The sequence below is a fragment of the Lacerta agilis genome, chromosome Z, assembly GCF_009819535.1.
Source record: "Lacerta agilis isolate rLacAgi1 chromosome Z, rLacAgi1.pri, whole genome shotgun sequence".
Taxonomy (NCBI): domain Eukaryota; kingdom Metazoa; phylum Chordata; class Lepidosauria; order Squamata; family Lacertidae; genus Lacerta; species Lacerta agilis.
In genome coordinates, this window is record NC_046331.1 from 28,593,397 (window position 1) to 28,614,003 (window position 20,607).

The 20,607-nt window shown below is 41.5% G+C and overlaps 1 protein-coding gene across 2 annotated transcripts; it reads left to right on the forward strand.

The window, feature by feature from the left end:
- Nucleotides 1–1,059: 1,059 nt before the first annotated feature.
- Nucleotides 1,060–19,319, forward strand: LOC117039923 (SLAIN motif-containing protein-like). 2 transcript variants are annotated; one of them, XM_033137312.1, is made up of 9 exons: nucleotides 1,060–1,075; nucleotides 5,010–5,762; nucleotides 7,301–7,434; nucleotides 11,209–11,358; nucleotides 14,188–14,328; nucleotides 15,898–16,212; nucleotides 16,336–16,473; nucleotides 17,304–17,625; nucleotides 19,184–19,319. In XM_033137312.1, the coding sequence occupies exons 2-9, from the start codon at nucleotides 5,056–5,058 to the stop codon at nucleotides 19,236–19,238; spliced, it is 1,962 nt and encodes a 653-aa protein (XP_032993203.1). In that variant the 5' UTR covers nucleotides 1,060–1,075; nucleotides 5,010–5,055; the 3' UTR covers nucleotides 19,239–19,319. The 2 variants fall into 2 exon arrangements, with proteins under 2 accessions (XP_032993203.1, XP_032993204.1); XM_033137313.1 differs by lacking the exons at nucleotides 1,060–1,075; nucleotides 11,209–11,358 and having other exon boundaries at nucleotides 4,834–5,762.
- The last annotated feature ends 1,288 nt before the right edge of the window (nucleotides 19,320–20,607 follow it).

Genomic DNA, 20,607 nt, shown 5'->3' on the forward strand with positions numbered 1-20,607 from the left:
GAGATGCTGAGGTTTGAACCTGGAGCCTTCTACAAGCAGAGCAGATGCTCTACCATAGAGCAGACCTAACCACCTGGCATCCTTGGTTAGTTACCATGGGTGTAGCTGCCCCCCCCCCAGATCAAATAAAACAATAGAAATACTTAACTGACCAATCATGTTGGTTCTGCCCCCCAAACCAAGTCCTGCCCCCCTAACAAAAATCCTGGCTATGCCCATGGTAGCTACAAGTGTCCTGGTACAGCAAACTGCTGCTGCCTGCCATGGGCCACAAGAAGGCTGGATCCAGCCACCATTTAAATTTCTCAGAGCATCCCTAATGTAGTGCCACTTTGAGCATTGTGGGATACAGAGGCGTACCTTGGCTCCCTTCCTTGCACCCTTGGCAAAGAGATTCATTAGCGCCTCCAAAGCCAGGAGGGACTATGGACCAGAAACTCCGAAAAGTTTGCTTTTCAACACCTTTCGCGCTCCGTGGCCATCAGGGTTTGCTCTGCTCTGCTTCCTCTCATCTATTGTGTAGCGCAGATGGGGCATGAGGCTGCGAGGGCACACCGATATTGGCAGGGCAGCTCCCCGTCCCGTCCCGTCCCGTCCCCCATCCCCCCGTTTAACTCTAACGCATCAGCCACAATCTACCTAGCACCTCCCGCCCAACAAAGCAAACTCCTTGCCTTGCCTTAACTAAGCCACCCTTCTTTGCCCCAAATCTCCTTGCAGCTATCAACGTACAGGCGTAAAATAAGATACAGTATATACCGGTGCACCTTTAGGACACGCGCGCCGTCAGGAGGCTTCCAAAAAACCGGAGGTGGGCGGGACTTTTACACACACACACACACACACACACACACCGCTTCCACCCCGCCCCCTCCCTGATTCGCTTTCGCTCGGCCGGACTTAGATATGCAAATGAGGCTGCCAACGTAGCCAATCAGCCACAGGAGGACGAAACCAAAAAAAAAAAGGAAAGGAAAGAAAAAACATTAAGCGAAAAAGCAGTAGCAGCAGCGGCGGCAAACGGTCGCTGCTGGAAGGAGAGAGAGGAGGCGCGCGTGTGGGGTGTGTGTGGCAGGTAATGAGCGCGCCCTCGGGGATGTGGCGGGTGGTGGTGGTAGTGGAGGAGGCGGAGGCGGCAATGATAAGGGTCTGGCAACGGTCGCTCGGTGGAACGCCCCCCCCCCCCCGCCCGCCTTAATTTCCCCTGAAATTAAGCCCGGCCTCTCTCGCTCTCTTGTCTCTGCCTCGCTCTCTTTCCTGCAGCCTTCGTGGCTCAGTTTGGGTCCCCGGGGCCTCCTCCATCCCTCCTGCCCTCCCTCCCTTCGCGCCCACCTACCACATCTCCCTTGAGCGGACGATCCCCTCGGAGGTTCTTCTCCGGTGAGGAGCCAGGTAGGGAAGGGGGGGGGGCGGACCTGACTCAATTGCCTCGGGAAATGTGTGGGGAGGAGTGTGTAAGTCCCATAGCAGGTGCCCTCCCTCCCTCTCTCCTCTTCACCTTTGGTTGAAGGATGTGCATATTGTGTCTGTTGCTGCTACTGCTGCTACTAATACAAAACCTTCCCTGCCTGCTCAGCAACTGCTGCTCTCCCCCCACCCCACCCTTCCCGGTCATCCTTTAAATAAATGAAATAATAATAATAATAATAATAATAATAATAATTAAAAAAAAGACTGGAGGGGGAAGGCACCCACCTATCTGTCCCTTCTGGCGGTGGCTGCCTTCATGGGGGTTTTGGGGAAAGGCCCCCCCCCAAGCTTTTTTGCCCAATTCTTTCTCCTGAGGAGAGTCCCACCTTTCTTTTTTTAAGGGCTTGGAGAAAGGGAGATTAGGTTTTTGTTCATCTATCTGTCCCTCTTGTTCTCTTAGAAAGGAACCCCATTTTTAGGGCAGGGGGCACCAGCCTCCATTCACAAGTAGAGAGGCCCTCCTTAGACATTAAGTGCTTCTGTTGTTTGATCCAGATCCTGCTTCTTCTGGCAATTGATTTGTTCTTTCTTTTCGTGGTTGTGTGTATCTTTCTCTCCTCAGGGCTTCATGCAACGCCTCTTCAGCCTGTAAGATCATCTATCCTGACCAGGGTGCTTCTTTTGCTCTGTTTTGCTCTGACACTTATGCTGGTAAGAACTTGACTGCTCTCCTGGAAAAAAGAGAGAGAGGGAGATGGATGCTTGGAGCTTCAGTTGATCTCATGGGTAGTTTAGAGATAATGGTTGCCACTTTCTGCTTAATTGCAGCAGCCTGCTTGAAATAGGGCTAAAAATAGTGACTGGGAAACGATAATTATACTTTAACAGAACTCTTTTTTTTTATAAAGAAAATGTTACATTACTACAAGTGGCTTTCCTTCAGTTTTGTATGATATACAGTAGGCTCATTTCTGGTCTAAGACTGGACACAAACATAAGAGGGAAAGATGATTTGAATGAGAAAATAAAGAAAGTCAGGTCTCCCCAGAATGCTTGGGAGATATTCAAAACCACAGTAATAGAAACATGAGTAGAATATATACTGCAGATTAGGGAAGGTAGGACTGAGGCCAAGAGGATTCCAGTGTGGTTAAAGAGCAGAATCAAGGAATATATTATGGGTAAAAAACGCTTTCTTTAGAAAATGGAACTTTCCATAGAAGGCAATAAAAATGAACACAAGCTTTGGGAAAAGAAACACAAGCAGATGATAAGGGATGATAAAAAAGAATTCGAAGTGCTCATTGCAGAATACACAAGATTACTAAAGATTACTAAAAGCAAATACATTAGTAAAAGCAGGCTGACTAGAGAGGCAGTTGGAGTCACAAGTAAGCTAAACAAAGAAATATTGCACAGAAGCTGAATGAATTATTGCCACCTGCCTTCACTGTGGAAGATGTAGGGCAGATCGCTATGCCTGAACTAAGTTTCACAGGAAAAAACAGGAACTCAGGCAAATGGTGGTTACAAGAGACAAAATTCTAGGTCTTACTGACAAAACAAAAAATGACAAGAGTTCAGATTGCATCCACCTCAGAGTTCTTAAAGAACTCAAATGTGAAATTGCTGATCTTCTATCAAATATATGTAGTATGTCCCCAAGATCAGTTTCCATAGCTGAGGACTGGAAAGTGATCAGTATAATACTATTTTTTAAAAAGGGATTCGGGAGGAATTCAGAAAATTATAGGCCAGTTAGCTGGCTTTATAGTAAATTCAGTTTTATGGGAGGGTGTTATAGGCTCAAAATCGGGGCAGATATTTCTCCCCTACAGATGTATTTAATTGGAAATTACAGTTTATATGATGGTTCCTGTAGGGCATGTGTAGGCAAACTAAGGTCCAGGGGCCGGATCCAGCCCAATCGCCTTCTAAATCCTGCCTGCGGACGGTCTGGGAATCAGCGTATTTTTACATAAGTAGAATGTGTCCTTTTATTTAAAATGCATCTCTGGGTTATTTGTGGGGCCTTCTTGATGTTTTTACATGAGTAGAATTTGTGCTTTTATTTAAAATGCATCTCTGGGTTATTTGTGGGGCATAGGAATTTGTTCATTTCCCCCCCAAATATAGTTCTGCCCCCCACAATGTCTTAGGGACAGTGGACTGGCCCCCTGCTGAAAAAGTTTGCTGACCCCTGCTTTAGGGGCTTTGACATCTATTTTGCTTCCCAAGAGTTGTAAATGTGAGCAGAGAAACCTGTTCACCTTAAGACTTCTGTAACAGCCTTACTAATAAGTCCCATGTACGACATTAATAATAGAGCCCAGAGAGTCTTGAGTTTTTTCATTGCTTCCTTTTTTGTGCTCATCATCTGTAATTGGGTACGACTTAAATGAAAGACTTAGTGCATACTTATTGGCATCACTCTGTACTTTTATGTGTGTCTCGTGCACTTTCAAGTTAATTGACAAAGGTGGTTCCGTATACACCCTTCCATGTGTCAACATAACCACTCAGTTTGAAGTAAAGTACTGAGCCAAAAAAGGTGTGTGTGTGTGTGTGTATAATTGTCTTTCCACAAACATACATACTATGTAAACTGAAGCCCAAGTTCACTGGCTTTTGTCAGGCCAAATTGCTGGAGTGGGGGAAGTATAGTAAAAAGTTGCTTATGGTCAGTTCCATGCATCTAGTTTTAAGTAAACTGCTTATGTCCTTAATTCTCTTTCACTGTGATCACTTGTTACCAAAACCTGCAGAAATAAATGTATGGTTTACTGTTCCAATGTAAACAATTGGGAAAGAAGCAGTTTCCTCTCCTGCATTTTCATGATCCAATATTAGCTACTGGCTTGCTTTGTTTCTTGCCTCCAATAAGTAATTTTCCCATGTTTGTGCACACACAATGTATGTAACCAAGCTGTCAGTTAATTGCAGAATTTATCTACTGAACATGGTAATGCAGCTGCTGCACAACATAGGAACTTCCCTCTAATATTAGTGTTTCAGATATTTAACAAGACTTTCCATATCATTCAGTCTTTTTTCTCCCCATTGAAAAAGCTGGGTTACAAAAATCCTAAACACTTGAAATTTAATGCTGGCTGGCAGTAATTCAAGTTATACTTGAAATATCAATTCCATGGTAGTTTGTCTCCGAATCTATCATTTGGCACAGACTTAGGTAAATATTGTGTGCGGTTCTTTTTTGCTAGCTCAGAAGAATTTTGCAAGTTTGAGTTGGTCATGTCCTTTCCAAATTGACCTCACAGATCTAAAACTGTCTTCCTGAAACCACTTTTGCCTTGGCAGCTCCATGTGAAGTTGGGAAGATTATAGAGCACTCTACTTATTTTGTATGTGTTCATTATGGCTATCTGCTTACACCATGAACAATGACATGCCTTTCCCATAGTAGTGATTATGGATGCTGCTGGGCAAATTTAGTTCATGTCAACATGTCCATTGTAAGTAACATGCACTACCCTTGCAGATAAGTGCCTTCAGATTTTATTAAGGCTTGGCTCTGCACCATTACCCTGAAGACATTCAATTGTTAAAAGAACTGGTATGTTTACTTTATTTTTTAACAGGTATCTTCTATGATCTCTTTTTCTAGCAAGTCTCTTCAGGGGTTCCATGAAGATGGTTGTCCCTGGGAGTGCCCCTATAATTCAGCCAGACCACAGTCTTGGAACTGAACTCAGCCAGGGCTCAGCAGAGAACTCTGTGATGCGTCCCGATACTGAACCAATGGATGATCAAGTGGGCCCTGAGCTGGAAGAGGTGCGGAAATTGCAAGAACTTGTGAGGAGACTTGAGCTCCAGAATAAGCAGTTGAGAACTAGAAGCCTTCGAAGTGTGCCAGAGGCAAAACTGTTGAACCAAGCTGGCGCTGGAGTGGATAATTGCAATTCCAGGGTCAATGGGATGGAAATGAATAATAGCATCAACACCCTGATGGATAAACAGGAATTGCAGATAGTGGCAGACTTACACTCTGCGCTGAGTAAAATGAGTTCAGAAGCAGGGGATACTGATGACATCTTGCAAAAGGATGTAGAGGCCACAGAACAGAACAACTGTAGCAGTGGTTGTGGGGAACAGCCTCCTAACCCGAAATTTGTGAGCAATACAGAAATGCAGAACAGTGATGCTAATACCAATGACTTGTCTAGTTGGAATTGTGGCAGCACAGTGCTAGTAGAAGACTTCACCACAGGTATTGAGCCACCGCTGAGAAAGAGCGAAGGGGATGCAGAGGTAGAACACCTCTTTAATGAGACAACTCTGGATGAAGTGGAGCTGTTAGAACTTGAGAATGCTGATGATGAAGAGGACACCTGGTAAGTCACTCAAAATTATGCCTATCAAGGGAGGAGGGAACTGGACCAAATTTCTGGAGCAGTTTCTATTTTGTTTTACTTACTTTAAAAACCTGTATCCTGCTTTTCACCATCTAGGTCCCAAAGCAGCTTACAAAAAAGAAATATACAACATACAACCATTAAACATACAACCATTAGATCAGCCTCAATTTTTTTTTTGCATGAATCCAGCTATTCATTAGAAATAAATTATGTCATTTTTTCTGGCTGGAATATGCTTGCTGTGGAGACTTGTGTATTTATATTTTTTGTGGAAAGGTATTTGGGAATTGAATGTTAGTTGTATACACCTTGAATTTTTGTGAGAATAGAGAATTCATTTATCTAAAGCTGTATGTGGCTACTCAGGAAGTGAGTCATGATTCTGGTTGTAGTTAATGCTCATATGTCAATATCATAGATAGTTACCTAATAATTTGTGGCAGGACTTATATTTCATATAGCCATGGATCTTGTTAATTCTCTAAAGGAATGTCACACCTGCTGCATTCCAATAAATTTAAAGATAAGTGCTAGGAAGTTCCATCTTAATTGTTCATTCTGTTTTTCACTAACAAGCCTTTGTGAGTGAAGTGTGGCAGACTTACCAATGAGAAACGGAGGTAGAGGCATCATTTCTGCATTTCTGCACTTGAAGCTGGTATCTAGTGATTAAAGCACTGTGGCATACCTGCTTTTTGTGGTGTAACCATATCCTGTTATGGATATCCTAACATAATATAGTTTTTTTAATAAAAAATTTATTGGAATACAGAAATAAAAGTGCATTATGTGTTTATACAGTAGTACTCTGCTTCAGAACAAGATCTTATAAAATGTAAGAAAAATATTAGTATTTTTTTTCTATTTGGAATAAAATGGAAGACTTCCTCAGCCCTTAAAGTAGGGGCTTGTCTTTGTTTTGTGCTAGGACTTTTCCCTTTTAGTTAACCATGATTTTACCCTTTCTTTGGCTAAAGAACCAGTCTTGTTTAGAAGTTAAACAATGAAATTTGTAAATCGCAACACTTTCTTTTCCCATCCTTCTTGATGTAGTGTCAGTTTTTTTCCTCTTAAGCTGTATGAATGAGTAACTCAAAATCTTCCAAGTTTGGAACTCTGTTTTAAAACTGTTAAAAGGGGTTTCTTTGAGTACTTTACTGAAAATGTATTCAGCAAAATTTATCTGCTCTAACCACAAGCAGTTCAAGTTAGTAAAAGCTGCTGCTGGATGGCTTCTTTTGCTGTAGCACCATTGTTTGTTGGACTCCACCAGAACCATCTAATTCACCAAGTATAATTAAAAAAAATAAAATACAAAAATTATTAACTGACCTTGCAAGAACACTGACCCCCTATTTACAGTGTAATAAATGAAGTTTTCTATTTGGGGTGGGCATACATACTGTATATATTTCATGTTGCTTATTTCAGCAGCTTACCCAGGCTGTAAAGGTAAACAAACTGATATAACTATTTACTGAATCAGCATGTTAAACTTTCTCCTTCTGCTTAAGGCTCTATGTGTCTTCAAGAAAAATACCAGCAGATGAAAAGGAGTCTCCCCTGAAATGGTGTAGGCACGTGTTAGACAATCCTAGCCCTGAGATGGAGGCAGCCTGCCGTACCCTAATTAGCAGACTTGACCAAGGTAGGTGAGCTGAATGTGTTTGAAAGGGTGTTTTAATATTTTGTGTTGTATGGCTGCTGAGGGAAAAAAACCCCAGAAGGGTCAAAATTATTATTGTCAGTGTGATCTTGTCTATGTCTACCCAAAAGAAAGTGCAATAGAGTTCAATATGACTTATTCCCTGGAAAGTGAGTGTAGGATTGAGGCCTTGGTTTGTCACAAGAATTACCAAGCAGATAAACCATGAAAGTTCTCAAAGCACCTGCAGAATTAAATTTGATTGGACAATTCTGCTCCTTCCATAGGTGGTATTTGGAATTTTGCAATTGAATTTAGTTCAAAGAGCTTTGGTACCTTGATCTCTTGTTTTGCTCTTTAGCATTTTCTTGCCAGAGCTTAAACCACATTGCATTAGCACTAATGGCTGGGCAGGGTGCCATGGAGATAATCTTTCTAAGCTTGCCAGAGGTAAGATGGTGTACATGATACTTGGGCTGAGGTGGCTTCATCAGTGGATGATGTCTGTTCTCATGATGATACTAAGCAAACAGCTTTGGTAACTTCATGTCAAATAGAGAATCACTTTTAACCATAAATAAACATTTTCTTGAATTTTTGATACTGTATTTGCTTCAAACAGTTTTTCAGAATAAAGATAATTAATCATAACATATCACTGTGTGATGTATTTTAGTTGTTTAAAAGTATAACAAACAAAATTATAACAAAACTGTTATAATGATAACTGTTACAGATGTGTCCAGTGCTATGGATGCAGCTGAAAGCTCCCGTACCCCAAATAATTTTATTTTTTGAAAGTAGGGGAATAATATGGAAAATTAATACTTATTATCATATCTGACTCAGTTAGCCCAGGACTGCTAACAATTGTTAATGTTAAAGCCATTGATATTGTAGTAAACAAAAGTAGGGCTTTATGATCTATACTTAAAATCATTATGTAAACCTCATAATTCTTATTCACAAACAGGAGAGTGGTTTTTTAGAGAGCTCTGAAAAATGAATCTCCTGTGGATCCTAATTCTATTCATGTCTACTCAAAAGTAAATTATTTTAGTCCATCAGATTTCTTGTTAATTGTCTACACACTATATAATAATATTGAAGACTTCAGTTTCCCATCATTCATAGCAAGTAATAGCAGGTGGATGATTAGCCTCCTTATGATAAGTATAAACTTTATATGGCAACTTTCTCTTAAAACTTGTAGGCATCATGGAACAAAATAATAATAAATACATCAATATAAAAACTGCAGGGGCAAAAGTTTTTTTTAAGTTACAAGTTTAAAAGAATTAAATTCTTGATTAAATTGTGCTATTTTAAAATAAATATTATTGGGATGGGGTAGAATGCAAATCAAGGGACGTGGGTGGCGCTGTGGGTTAAACCACAGAGCCTAGGGCTTGCTGATCAGAAGGTTGGTGGTTCGAATCCCCGCGACGGTGTGAGCTCCCGTTGCTCGGTCCCAGCTCCTGCCCACCTAGCAGTTTGAAAGCACGTTGAAAGTGCAAGTAAATAAATAGGTACTGCTCCGGCGGGAAGGTAAATGGCGTTTCTGTGCGCTGCTCTGGTTCGCCAGAAGTGGCTTTGTCATGCTGGCCACATGACCCGGAAGATGTACGCCGGCTCCCTCGGCCAGTAACGCGAGATGAGCGCCGCAACCCCAGACTCGGACACGGCTGGACCTAATGGTCAGGGGTCCCTTTACCCCTTTACCTTTGGAATGCAAATCAAAATCTGTCCTTTAACTCAGAATCAGTATCTGGAAGATTTGCATGTATTTTAACAAGCATCTCAACACTTTTCACACATTTCAGTTTGCTCATTGGTGTGTGAAAATGTTCATACATTGATCATAATGCAGAAAATAGAGGTCTGAGGCAAGTGAGAAGCAAGAAGATTCAGATGATGTGTTCTACATAGATAATTGTATGTTGCAGTGGCAGTCTGCATTTCTGCTTCAAATACTGAAAAAATGTTTTGTATGTAGTCTGCAATACTCTTATTGTTGCTTGTTCAGCAGTTAAGTCAAGTTGGTAGCCATGTTGTAATTGCTAATTTTACTAGCTTTGATCTTGAAAATAAAAGTTGCGTCCATATGTATTAGCTGTGGTAGCAATATGTTTTAAACATGCTTTCAGAAGTGTTGTGCTTACTGTGGAAAAAAAGTAATAAAAGTCTCATTTGCTCCATTTTAGGCCTGGGTTATAGGGGAGTAAAGAATTCCCACCCTATTTTTAAATGAGCCCTTCAGACTTCTGTTTTGCACAGATCTCCTCTTGCACCAAAGCACCAGGATTTTGTTAGCCTACATACAGCCAGCAACAGAATACTGGCAAGGCTCTGATGACTGGTGGAGTGCAGAGATACACATCCCTCCAAAGCCTAGTTTTGTCACTTGCCATCTATCAGCCTGCTCAGGGAGGCAGAAACACAGTATAATTGTCTACTACTGGGTGGCCAAATATTAATCTTACTATTTTCAAAATGGCTCTTAATATGTGTAAGGTGAACACTGTAATCATTTTGTCTTGAACTATTAAATAAGCCTGTATTCAGACACTGGAAATGTATTCAGACCACCTGAAAATGTGTTATATTGTTCAGGCTTCTACCCATTTCCATTTTATGGCTGAGTTGGTCTCTCTAGAAGGCATTCAGTTAGCTTTCAAAGAATCTAAATGCCCATTGTATCATGAGGTACCATTCTGAGTTGAGGGATTTCAAGGACAAGATGGTTCAGAATAAGGCTTGATTGTTCTCTGCACTAATAACACCACTCCTCTTTGAACTCTCAACATTAACTTGTTTTAGATCTTAGCTGCAACTAATGATGGGAAATCTGTCTTTGATTTTAAATGTCTGTATGCCAAGTACCTGTGGACTATTCATGCTGGGTTTTTATGGCTGTTATTTGCAGCATGTCTTTCAAAACTTCTTAATGCACTTTAAATGAAAATGCTTTAGGAGAGCATTGAGAAGAGAAGGACAACATTATTTTCCCTCATCCCTGTAAGTCCACAGATGGCTGCTTCATGGGACTACTCCGCCTGTATCTGGATCAGCAGGATAGCTGATTCACACTGATTACTCTTGGATGTTTGATTTTTAGTATACACAATGTATGTTGTATATTATTATCCTGTAACACATTGGGTGATGTGAAGCAAAGCTCCCTGCCCCTGCTTGGGAAGGCCAGCTACTTTACCAGCATAAATGTTAACTGTGCTAGACTGAGGCTAGCTTTGCTGCTCAGGATTGCCACAAAATGATATTTGTGAATCATTTAAATCCTCACTTTCAGGATGACGTAGAGGTCGAAATTATCCTGTCTTCCTACATGAGGGAGCTATCCCATCTACCCTATCTATATATTATCTGGGAAGCATGGAAAGAGGAAACACTATTAGTATTTCAGTGTAATGCATGAAGCACTCTCTCTCCTTCTGTCTGATATTTTTGATGCTGTCTCAGGTGTATATGGGGAGGGCGTTATAAGCTGAGGGAGAAGCAATTGCATTGTTTGTCTTAACATTTGCAGGCATGTAGTATTAAGCCAAGGAGAGAACCCTGCATGCAGAACTGAGATCTCTCTTAATTTTTTCTATATTACAGACACTTTAAACTGTTGGTAATCAAATGATTTGTTTGTATTGTGTTCAGGGTGAGTGTGTTTGGCATGTAATGCATGCAAATGCAGTCTGTCATTCCTTCTGTCCATATCTTTTTTAACTTGGTAAAGTTACATGGCTTTCTTGTATTTTCCTTTAGCCAGTAGGTGGAAATCCCTGTATTGCGGTCCACTGGAATCTTCAAGTGTGCATAACTTGAATACAGACACAGGGTCCTGTAGCAATGCACTAAATATACCCGGGTACTACAAATCAACTAACAAACCGCTACTAACTTGTGGCAGCTCAGGTATGGCATGGCATTGGGGACACTTTCAGAGGACTGGAGGTGGGAGATGCATGAGGGAGTCGGGGAGGAAGAGGTGAGACTGGTTTGGTATCTTCAGGCTTAACGTGATTGCCTAGTTCTTTTTCTTGCCTTTGCCTAATGCTGCTTGTTTAGACCTCTTTGCTTGTTTGTGCTAATTCTGGGGAATTTAAAAAGTTTTATTTCTTGAGAGAAAAGTCCACCTCCCAGCACAACTGAGCATTTCATTTCTGGGGCATTTGATTGGTCTTTAAGATAGAGCCCTGATGAAGCCTCCTGTTACAGGACTTCCCTCTGCTGCTTTGCCTCTTCATGGTTTGTATGAAGACTTGTTGTTTAACTTGCATGTGTAAAATTCTTTCTGTATTGGGGGAGGATTAGCTTGACATTTGAAGTCAAAGGACTATATATAAATGGGCATGTGAGTTTCTCTGCTTAGACTTGGGGAAAACTTCAATTGGCCACAGTGTTTTCCAAAGTGTAGTGTGACCAGTATGCACAGGTGACAACAGCTTAACCAGACCACATAACTAGTGGCCAATAAGATGCCTATGGAAAACCCACAAGCAAGGCATGATAGCAATAGCCCTTTCCTGCTGTTGGTCCTCAGCAACAGACAGACTCATGCCTCTGAATACAGTGGTACCTTGGGTTACGAACTTAATTCGTTCTGGAGGTCCATTCTTAACCTGAAACTGTTCTTAACCCGAGGCGTGCTTTCGCTAATGGGGCCTGCCGCCACGCCACCACCGCACGATTTCCCTTCTCATACTGGGGCAAAGTTTGCAACCCAGAGCAACTACTTCCCGGTTAGCGGAGTTTGTAACCCGACCGTTTGTAACCCGAAGCGTTTGTAACCCGAGGTGCCACTGTACCTAATTCCTTTTTAAAGCAATCTAAATTGGTGGAAATAACCAGTGTTTAGGAAGCAAATTCTGTATTTTAACAGTGTGATGTATGAAGAAGTGCTTCCTTTTTGTCTGTCCTGAATCTTCTGTTATTCAGGTAGTTTCAGTTCTGTATTGCCTTAACTTCAATGAAATCAGCATGATGGCTGCTGTTTGTCTAAGAGTCTGAGACAATTAAGATTGCTGAGGTTAGACTTGAATGCATATCCTGCCTAGATACATATGAACCATGTAATATAATTAGCTTAGGTTCTTGGTCTGTGAGTATGCCTGTATTTCCCTTAAGGTGTCCTAGGGCTTGGTTAGTAGCCATTTACCTGATTATCTATGATGAGTAAGAATATCTTTGGGCAATCAACCAAAGAAACTTGACAAATATTGGACTGTAGGTTGTTTCCTTTTAGGTCACAAATGAACTAGAAGATGGGTTAGGAGGGGGGGAACATGATAAATGAAAGCTGCCTTATATTGAGGTGTTACATCTAGCTCAATATTATCTACACTGACTGACAGTGGCTTTCCAGGGTTTCAGATCAGGAGGCATTCTGTTCTATCTGAAGATGCCAGGGTTTGAACTCAAGACCTTCTGCATGCAAAGCAGATACTTGACAGCCCTTCTCCACAAACAAGCTAATCTTTGTGGGGACTCGCAGTGGGCTTACACAGTAAAGGGGCTGTTCTCTCTTGCCCAGTTGTTTTTGCATTGGACTTTTAAATCTTTTTAAATAGTCAATTATTTATGATGTTTTCAGGCAAAAAGTGTTCCTCTCTGAAAATGTCTTATAGGAAACTTGGGACTCAGCCTAAATCCACAGTGTGTGAATTGAGGATGAAGGGATAATATGGAGGAGGACTCCTAAATCCACCTCCAGCAAGAGGACAAGAAAGGTTTTGATTGTTGCAATCTAGGAGGCTTTGACGCGTGAAGATTTGGTGATCTGATTTGGTTTATTTGTTTTTGCCATAGCCAGAAGAAGGGGTACCTTTTATTTTAAAAAGAACATGTTTGCAAATATTGTATGAACACATTTCACTCAAAATTCTAAAACACATCTCCCTTCGACTTACAGTGCCTGTTTTCTTATTTGGAAAATGGGGAATGATGCCAGTTAAGAGAGTCACTAGGTTATCATAGGCCTAGCTGTAGCTCCACCAAAATTCTTTCAAGGGCCCTAGACCTTTCCCTGCCCCCCTACTCCCTTGCTTAGATACTATATGCCATTGGGCCATTAAATTAGTGACCTTCCCAAAGTCTTTAGAGTGAAGGGCAGGATATTAACAATAATAGGTAAAAAGGTAAAGGTAAATGACCCCTGGACGGTTAAGTCTGGTCAAAGGTGACCATGGGGTGTGGCACTCATCTCGCTTCAGGCCAAGGGAGCTGGCCAGCATGACTAAACCTCTTCTGGTGCAATAGGAAACCGTGACGAGTGCCAGAGCGCATGGAAATGCCGTTTACCTATCCGCCGCAGTGGTACCTTTTTATCTACTTGCACTGGCATGCTTTCAAACTGCTAGGTTGGCAGAAGCTGGGACAGAGCAACGGGAGCTCACCCCGTCATGGGGATTTGAACCGCCAACCATCTGATCAGCAAGCGCAAGAAGTTTGGTGCTTTAGACCACAGCACCACCTGTGTCCCTAGATGACAACTATGTTAAATGCAAACTCTGTACAGTACTTGTGGACCTTCTCTGTAATTTAGTTACATAAGGAAGTTCTCTTACTCAGAAGTAATTGCTAATTAATCTTAATGGTAAACATGAATGCTTTATAAGGAAGTGTCACTGTACTCATTACTAGACTCAAACAAGGCTGTGTACCTAGTATGCTACTACTAGTGAGTTTTAAAGAATACTTTCTAGTCCTCATTTTGGCTTTTCTCTCCCCCACCACTTCCGAAAGGTTATTTGGGTGTGCATTCAGCATTGAGCTCTCAGTCTTCCGTTGACAGTGAACTCAGTACCTCAGATGACTCTATCACGATGGGATACAAACTGCAAGACTTGACAGATGTGCTGGTTATGGCCCGTCTACAGGAAGAAAGTATGTGAAAGCAATTTATTTTCCTCTACTTTAGGACCTTATCACCTACAAGAGATTTATAAACTGCCCAAATAGAGGCTAAATAACATTTTGCTTTTGTTTTCTCTCCTTATATGTAACATTTTAATTTTGTTTTCTCGCATTATATGTAACACAGTAACATAAATTCTCCACTTAGATTGGGTAATTGAGTAGCCCTGCTGAATAAATTATATTGATACTATACTAGTAAATGATATGAACAGTATATGTGTAAGGACTACTGTTGCTCTGATGAATGTAAAACCTTCTTTCAGGCTCATTGCAGTCGCTTCTGGATCAAAAGCACGTTTTCAATTTAGGTGATGGTCAGGTGTACAGGCTGATTTGGGGGAAGAAAATAAGTTTGACAGCAAACATAGTTTGCTGAACAGGTTGGAATAGCATAACTAGTCCTGGGGTCCGTGGCCTGGAAACAGTATCTTTGTGAAAAGTGCAGCAAAATTCCGCCAGCTTGTGTAAACTAAAGAAGTCTTTTACTAGCTGCAGTGTATGAAACACATATGGAGCATTTTGGTTTCTCATACATATATGCACTTCACAGCTAAAAAACTCGTTGAAATCTTCATGAATTTTGTTATGCCCTGAATGTGGGTGTCATGGCCTGTAAATATATAAACAGCTACTTTGCAGAGTGTTGCTTTCACAACTGCAATTTCAAAGTTCTGAAGTTACTGAGAAGACATGGGGTTAGAGGCATCAAATGCTGTGGCATAAATTAGTGTTTTTTGGTGCAAAAATGTGTCCATCTTATATATTGGGATCTTCAGTTGAGCTGTTGTGCAGTTAGTCTGAAAATGTTTTTGCTTAGGTGGGATTTAAAATGGAAACAAAGTAACCTGAATTATCCTCTTAATAGAACTTAAACGAGCAAATGGGCTGAGTGGCTGCTTGTTAACAATATTACCCCACTGGAAGACAATCCAGTCAAATAGTGGGGAAGCAAAGATCCATAACAAAAGAATAGATGCAGTGTGTGTGTGTAAATGCTTTTTGTTGTTGTTGTTTCAACAAATGTCTTGTTAACCTCCCTGCAATTTAAAATTCAAGCGATTCATTTTAAATGACCACACACATCACTGTAAAACTATATGTGTAGTCAGGGCTTCCCCCCCAGCTGGAATTCACTGAAACTCAGTTCTGGCACCTCTCAGGTGGGCACCATTGCCATTATAAGAGAACATGGAAGGCATTCATGGTGAGTTCTGGCACCAATCTAGAAATATAGCACTGTGCTAATACTGTTTGTATAGTTTGTACCTAGTACAGTTTGTAACTAGGTTTTAAAAGTAGCATAAAATGTGAACATACGATGGGAATAAGTCATCTCTAGGGTTTGGAACAATATTTGTGATTGCACCACTGTGGTTGTGACAAGCAGTGCAGTGTATTATGTCTTTGTTTTCTGTCTGGTTTAGTAGTTCAATGGTGGGTCATATTGTAGAAACTTCAGCAAAGATAGGTCAGGCAAGAACTCTGGGAAAAAACAATGAGCAATGACTGTATCCTTTGTGGTTGGCCATACTTTAGGTCTTCGCCAGGATTATGCCTCCAGCTCAGCCTCTGTTTCCCGTCGTAGTTCCAGTGCTTCTTTGCATTCATTGCGCAAAGGCACCTACAGTGACCAGGACTTTGACACATACAGTCTGGAGGATGAGGATGATGGCTGCTCCTTTTCCTATCATAGTAGCCACAGATACTCACCATCCCCACTGAACTCACCACGGTGCCAGTCCCCATCCACAAACACAGACTTTGGCAGGGCAACAGGCACACGGATTCACACCTCCCGGAGAGCAGTGCAGAATTCCATTCCGGAAAGGCTGAAATATTCTGGGAATGAAGGTATGTGATACTCTTGCTGAATCCGATCATGTTTGAGAAGATCATAACAGTGCCTGCAGTGGTTGTGTAAGTGAATACATGGAAGCAGTTGGATTTCTCATTTTCTTTGCATTTCCCTTATAGAAGAGCTAAGGCACAGCATGCCTAACCTGGCTAGAACAGGTCGGCGTTCCTTGGAGTCTATAAGGAACAGCTGCAGCTTGGAGTCAGATCGGCAGGTTCCCAGTAGTCGACTCTCCAGAATCAATCAGCCATCGGCTAGTAAGTTAGCTTTTCTTTCGGTGAATGTTGGTTACTTATCTTAAAAACAGGTAAGACAGAGGTGCTGGTGGGTTGAGGGTTATGATAATCTTGCAGTAGACATGCAGTCTGTTCTGGATGGGGTTACACTTTCTGAGAAGTAGCTGGTTCACAGCTTGGAGATGCTCTTGGATCCATCTCTGCAAACTAGTTGTACATTTTCCCGGGGGTGTTGGACCGAAGTTCATTCATGCCATTGTCATCTCCTGGTTTGATTATTGTAAGGAGCTCTATATGCAGTTGCAGAATACAGCTGCTGTCCAGAATACAGCTGCTAAGGTTTTGTCTAGAGCCAGGAGGTGGAACATGTCATCTCAACTTTTACCAACTTGTTTGGCTACCAATTTTGTGTCTAAAATCAATTCATGCTTGGGTCCTAAACAGCCTGGAACAGTATATCTCAACAATCGCCTTCTGCCATAAAGCATTTTTTTAGAATTCTGCTTTACTTCTGAAGCACTTCTTTCTGTCGCTGCATTGATAATTAGGAATGAAAACAAGGCCTTTTCTGTTGTGTCACTCAGTCTGTGGAACTTCCTCCTAAGAGAGGTGTATCTGACTCCTTCACGGTCTGCTTTTAGGATGGCATTGAAGCTTCTCCTCCAATGGGAAGTTTTCAGGAATGAACTTTAATGGCTATCCTTGGGGTTGTTGGCAGGAGGGGTGTCCTGGTTTTGTTTTGTTTTGTTGGTGTTTAAATTTTGTAATCCTGAGAAGACAGGATATAAACTTTGTAAAAAATAATAATAATTGTGGTCTCACTTGTGCCTTTTCTCCCACCCCACTTCAAGGTCTGGCTCCAAGTAAGCTCCGCTATTCCTCGGGTGCTGGGAAGCCACCCTTAATAGTCCGACAGCCAATGAAAGCAGGTTCTTGTGCCAGCAGTCTCATAACACCACAGCAGCCTGTTAGAGCTGCTGGTTTTGCCAGTACTATTGGTAGAGTTCGAAAGCTACAGTCTTCCACACAGCATCCAACTTCTGGTGGTGGTGGCAGTTCGGTGGCTAGAAGCAATAGTATGGCCACAGGAGCAAAACATGCCCTTCCAAAAAGTAGAACGTCCGTTGGGGGAACATCCTCCCTGAAGAGCAAGCTGGCACAGCCAGCCAAGAGGTAAGAGCTAAAAGTTTTAAGTGCAAAGTAAAAAAAAGGATGTTCTGGGCTTGTGCCGAGAATTAAGAAGTATCTGTGCTGTTGGCTTGGCTGGGATAGCACTATTGGCTTCTAATATTATTTGCATTGGAGTCAGGCAAGAGTCCAAAGGCATTCTCCTAGTTCTGGAGATGCAGTGTGGGGCAGAATGACCCCTACCTCCTCAGCTGAAAAATTGGTAAGAAAACTGTAACTTGTTTTTAGTGCTACATGGCCAGGTGCTTGGAGCATCTGGCAAGCACAGACGCAAAGCAAGCTTCTGCCTCCTGTCCACTTCCAAGATGGAAGTTTGTTTCCAACTTCATGACGTCTCAGGGACACAGTGCAAAATCAGAGGCAATGCTTGATTTGTGGTTATATGATCCTGGCATCCACAATTTTTTTGGCTCACCAAGGCCAACCAAAATTTGTGGACAAATTGTGATAATTTCCTTCAACTTTTGAGGAAAATGCAGAAGCTCTATCAGAATTCAGTGGAACTTCCTTCTGAGTGGTCAAGTTTAGGGGGCAGTGTGTTAAGTTTCTTTGCTTCAACCATGAAATGTGAAAAGGCAAACATTATGTGGGATTGAAGATTGATCATTCTGTGATATGGCAGTGGACAAAGCTTATTGTAACTTTTGAATAAATGTTTTTTTGTTTTTTTAAAAAGGCCAAATATGAGCAAGGAGGTGGATGTGAGGGCAGGTGCTTGCAGCAAGAGATTAGGGAGTTATTACAGTCATGAGTTGCTGTTACTTTTGCTAATTCTGAACCGACTTATTGGGTGAAGTGCATAATTCTTTTTCTCAACAAGCAGTAAGTGGCTGTAGTAAAGGAAGATTGCTTGGTATATGTGAAATATATGGTGCTTAAACCATCTATTTTGAGGTTGGCCTTCTGTTTGGTATAGAATTGATGCTAGTGCATAGGGAAGAATCCTGGTTCTTGTGTAGCTACAGGGATGTTGAGAAGCATGAATGTTTTAAAAGCCAATCAATGTACTTTCACTTTGATATTTATTTCAGCTGTAGAGCTCTCTGATATGGTAACAACTGTATCACCTTGGATTTCCTATGTGACAATCAAGGTTCCATGTTTGTGCAGCATGCCCGGGGAAAAATCACCCCCTTTTAATTGAACAAATAAGAGTACTGCTCAATACCTAATGTTTCTCTTTGGTGGATATAAGAGAAGCAGTATACATTGTAGTAGGGAAAGTTGTGTTACATCTATTTTGCTGCATATCAGTTTTCTGGAACCATCCTTTCAGTTATAACTTCCCAACACATGCACATGTAGTAAAACACATTAACACCTGTTTTTCTTGCAGCTGTGTAGAAAACAGATGCCCTGAGCACATTTGGGGAGAAAGCTAGTTTTCTTTGTGCTTGGAGGTTTTTAATACAGCAGAGCATTCAAACATTAACTTCTTGCTGTACTTTAGCAACATAAGTGCTAATCATGTATGTTGGCTCTTAATCTATTACAGTAGCATGTGGCTACTCCTCTAAAGTACTTAATCTTTGTATCCCAACAGATTTCCGAAGGCCAGTGTTTCTGCTGATGACTCATGGAAAGAAGGGTGCTTCTGAGCCATTGTGAAGATACTGATAAACAGTGACTGGTTGGTTTGGGAAATACAGTGGTACCTCAAGTTACAAACGCTTCAGGTTACAAACTCTGCTAATCTGGAAGAGTTACCTCGAGTTGAGAACTTTACCCCAGGATGAGAACAGAAATTGTTTGCCGGCGGTGCGTGGCAGCAAGAGGCCCCATTAGCGAAAGCACACCTCTAGTTAAGAACAGTTTCAGGTTAAGAACAGACCTCTGGAACGAATTAAGTCCGTAACTAGAGGTACCACTGTAGTTGGACCAAGAGCCCAGCTGGCTGGGCAGGAGGATCTTAAAAGTCTACTCATCTTTAGCATCAGTGCACCTGAGCAACAGGGATATTTTTCTGAATTCATACCACCTCTTTGCCTTTGTTTTATTTCAGTGGTAGAAATTGACTGCCTTTATTTTTGTTTTAGCTGTTATATTCTTATTGCTTTGTACTTGGGAATATAGAAAGCTTCCTGATTACACTTGAACATTTATTTGAACATTCCCCCCAAAGGGGGGGGGAGACGAGCACAGGATAGTGCCCCTATGGCTATAAAAGCATTTGATTTGGGGGGGGGGTTCCCTCCCAAAAAGCATCTAGAGAAGTAGAAATAATTAGAAATTACAGTGTCATATGGGGTACCTTAACTTTTCTGGGAACTTTTCAGAGGTTTTCTAATTATCCCAAGTATGGGTATCTCAGTTACTTTGATTATAGTAGTGGTTGAAGCTGGTTTTTGATCATTGATAGTACACACTCCCAAATAAATATATCAAAACACCAAGACCCTTGTGTGCTTTCTTGAAGGGCTGCTGTGTACCTTGAAGTGAATTCATGTGTACCTATTTGCTCTTTTCCTTATATTTTACCTGAGTAATAATGGTCTTTGGTGTATTATTATAATTTTATTATTTATGAAATTTGTATGCCACCCTTCATCTGAAGGTCACATGGAGAAGTACAAAATGAGAACACAGAATACATAAAACAAACCAATAACCCCCAAACCCATTTAAAAGACCATCGGATATTTACTCAGCCTAAGTCCTAGTTCTAGAAAAGGGGGTTTGCGTGGCACCTAAAGATATGTAATGAAGGTGCTAAGACAGGACTCTGTGTAGAAAGCATTCCACAAGTGGGAAACCACTGCAGAAAAGGCCTGTTTACATGTTGCCACCCTCTGGAACTCTTGTGGAGGCAACACACAAAGAAGGACCTCTGACGATGATTGCAGAGTCTAGGTTAGAGTATATGGGAAGAAGTGGTCCAAAATTTTCTAGGACAAACCCAGCAGTTTGAATTGAACATGGAAACTAATTGGCAGCCAGCGCAGTCAGGCCAGGATTGGTGTAATATGC

Excerpts from the sequence above, each read along its gene's own strand:
- LOC117039923 (XM_033137312.1), top strand. The coding sequence starts at position 5,056 with ATGAAGATGGTTGTCCCTGGGAGTGCCCCTATAATTCAGCCAGACCAC. Across the intron at positions 16,213-16,335 it reads GAAATATTCTGGGAATGAAG|AAGAGCTAAGGCACAGCATG; the intron begins GTATGTGATACT and ends TTTCCCTTATAG. Across the intron at positions 16,474-17,303 it reads AATCAATCAGCCATCGGCTA|GTCTGGCTCCAAGTAAGCTC; the intron begins GTAAGTTAGCTT and ends CCCCACTTCAAG.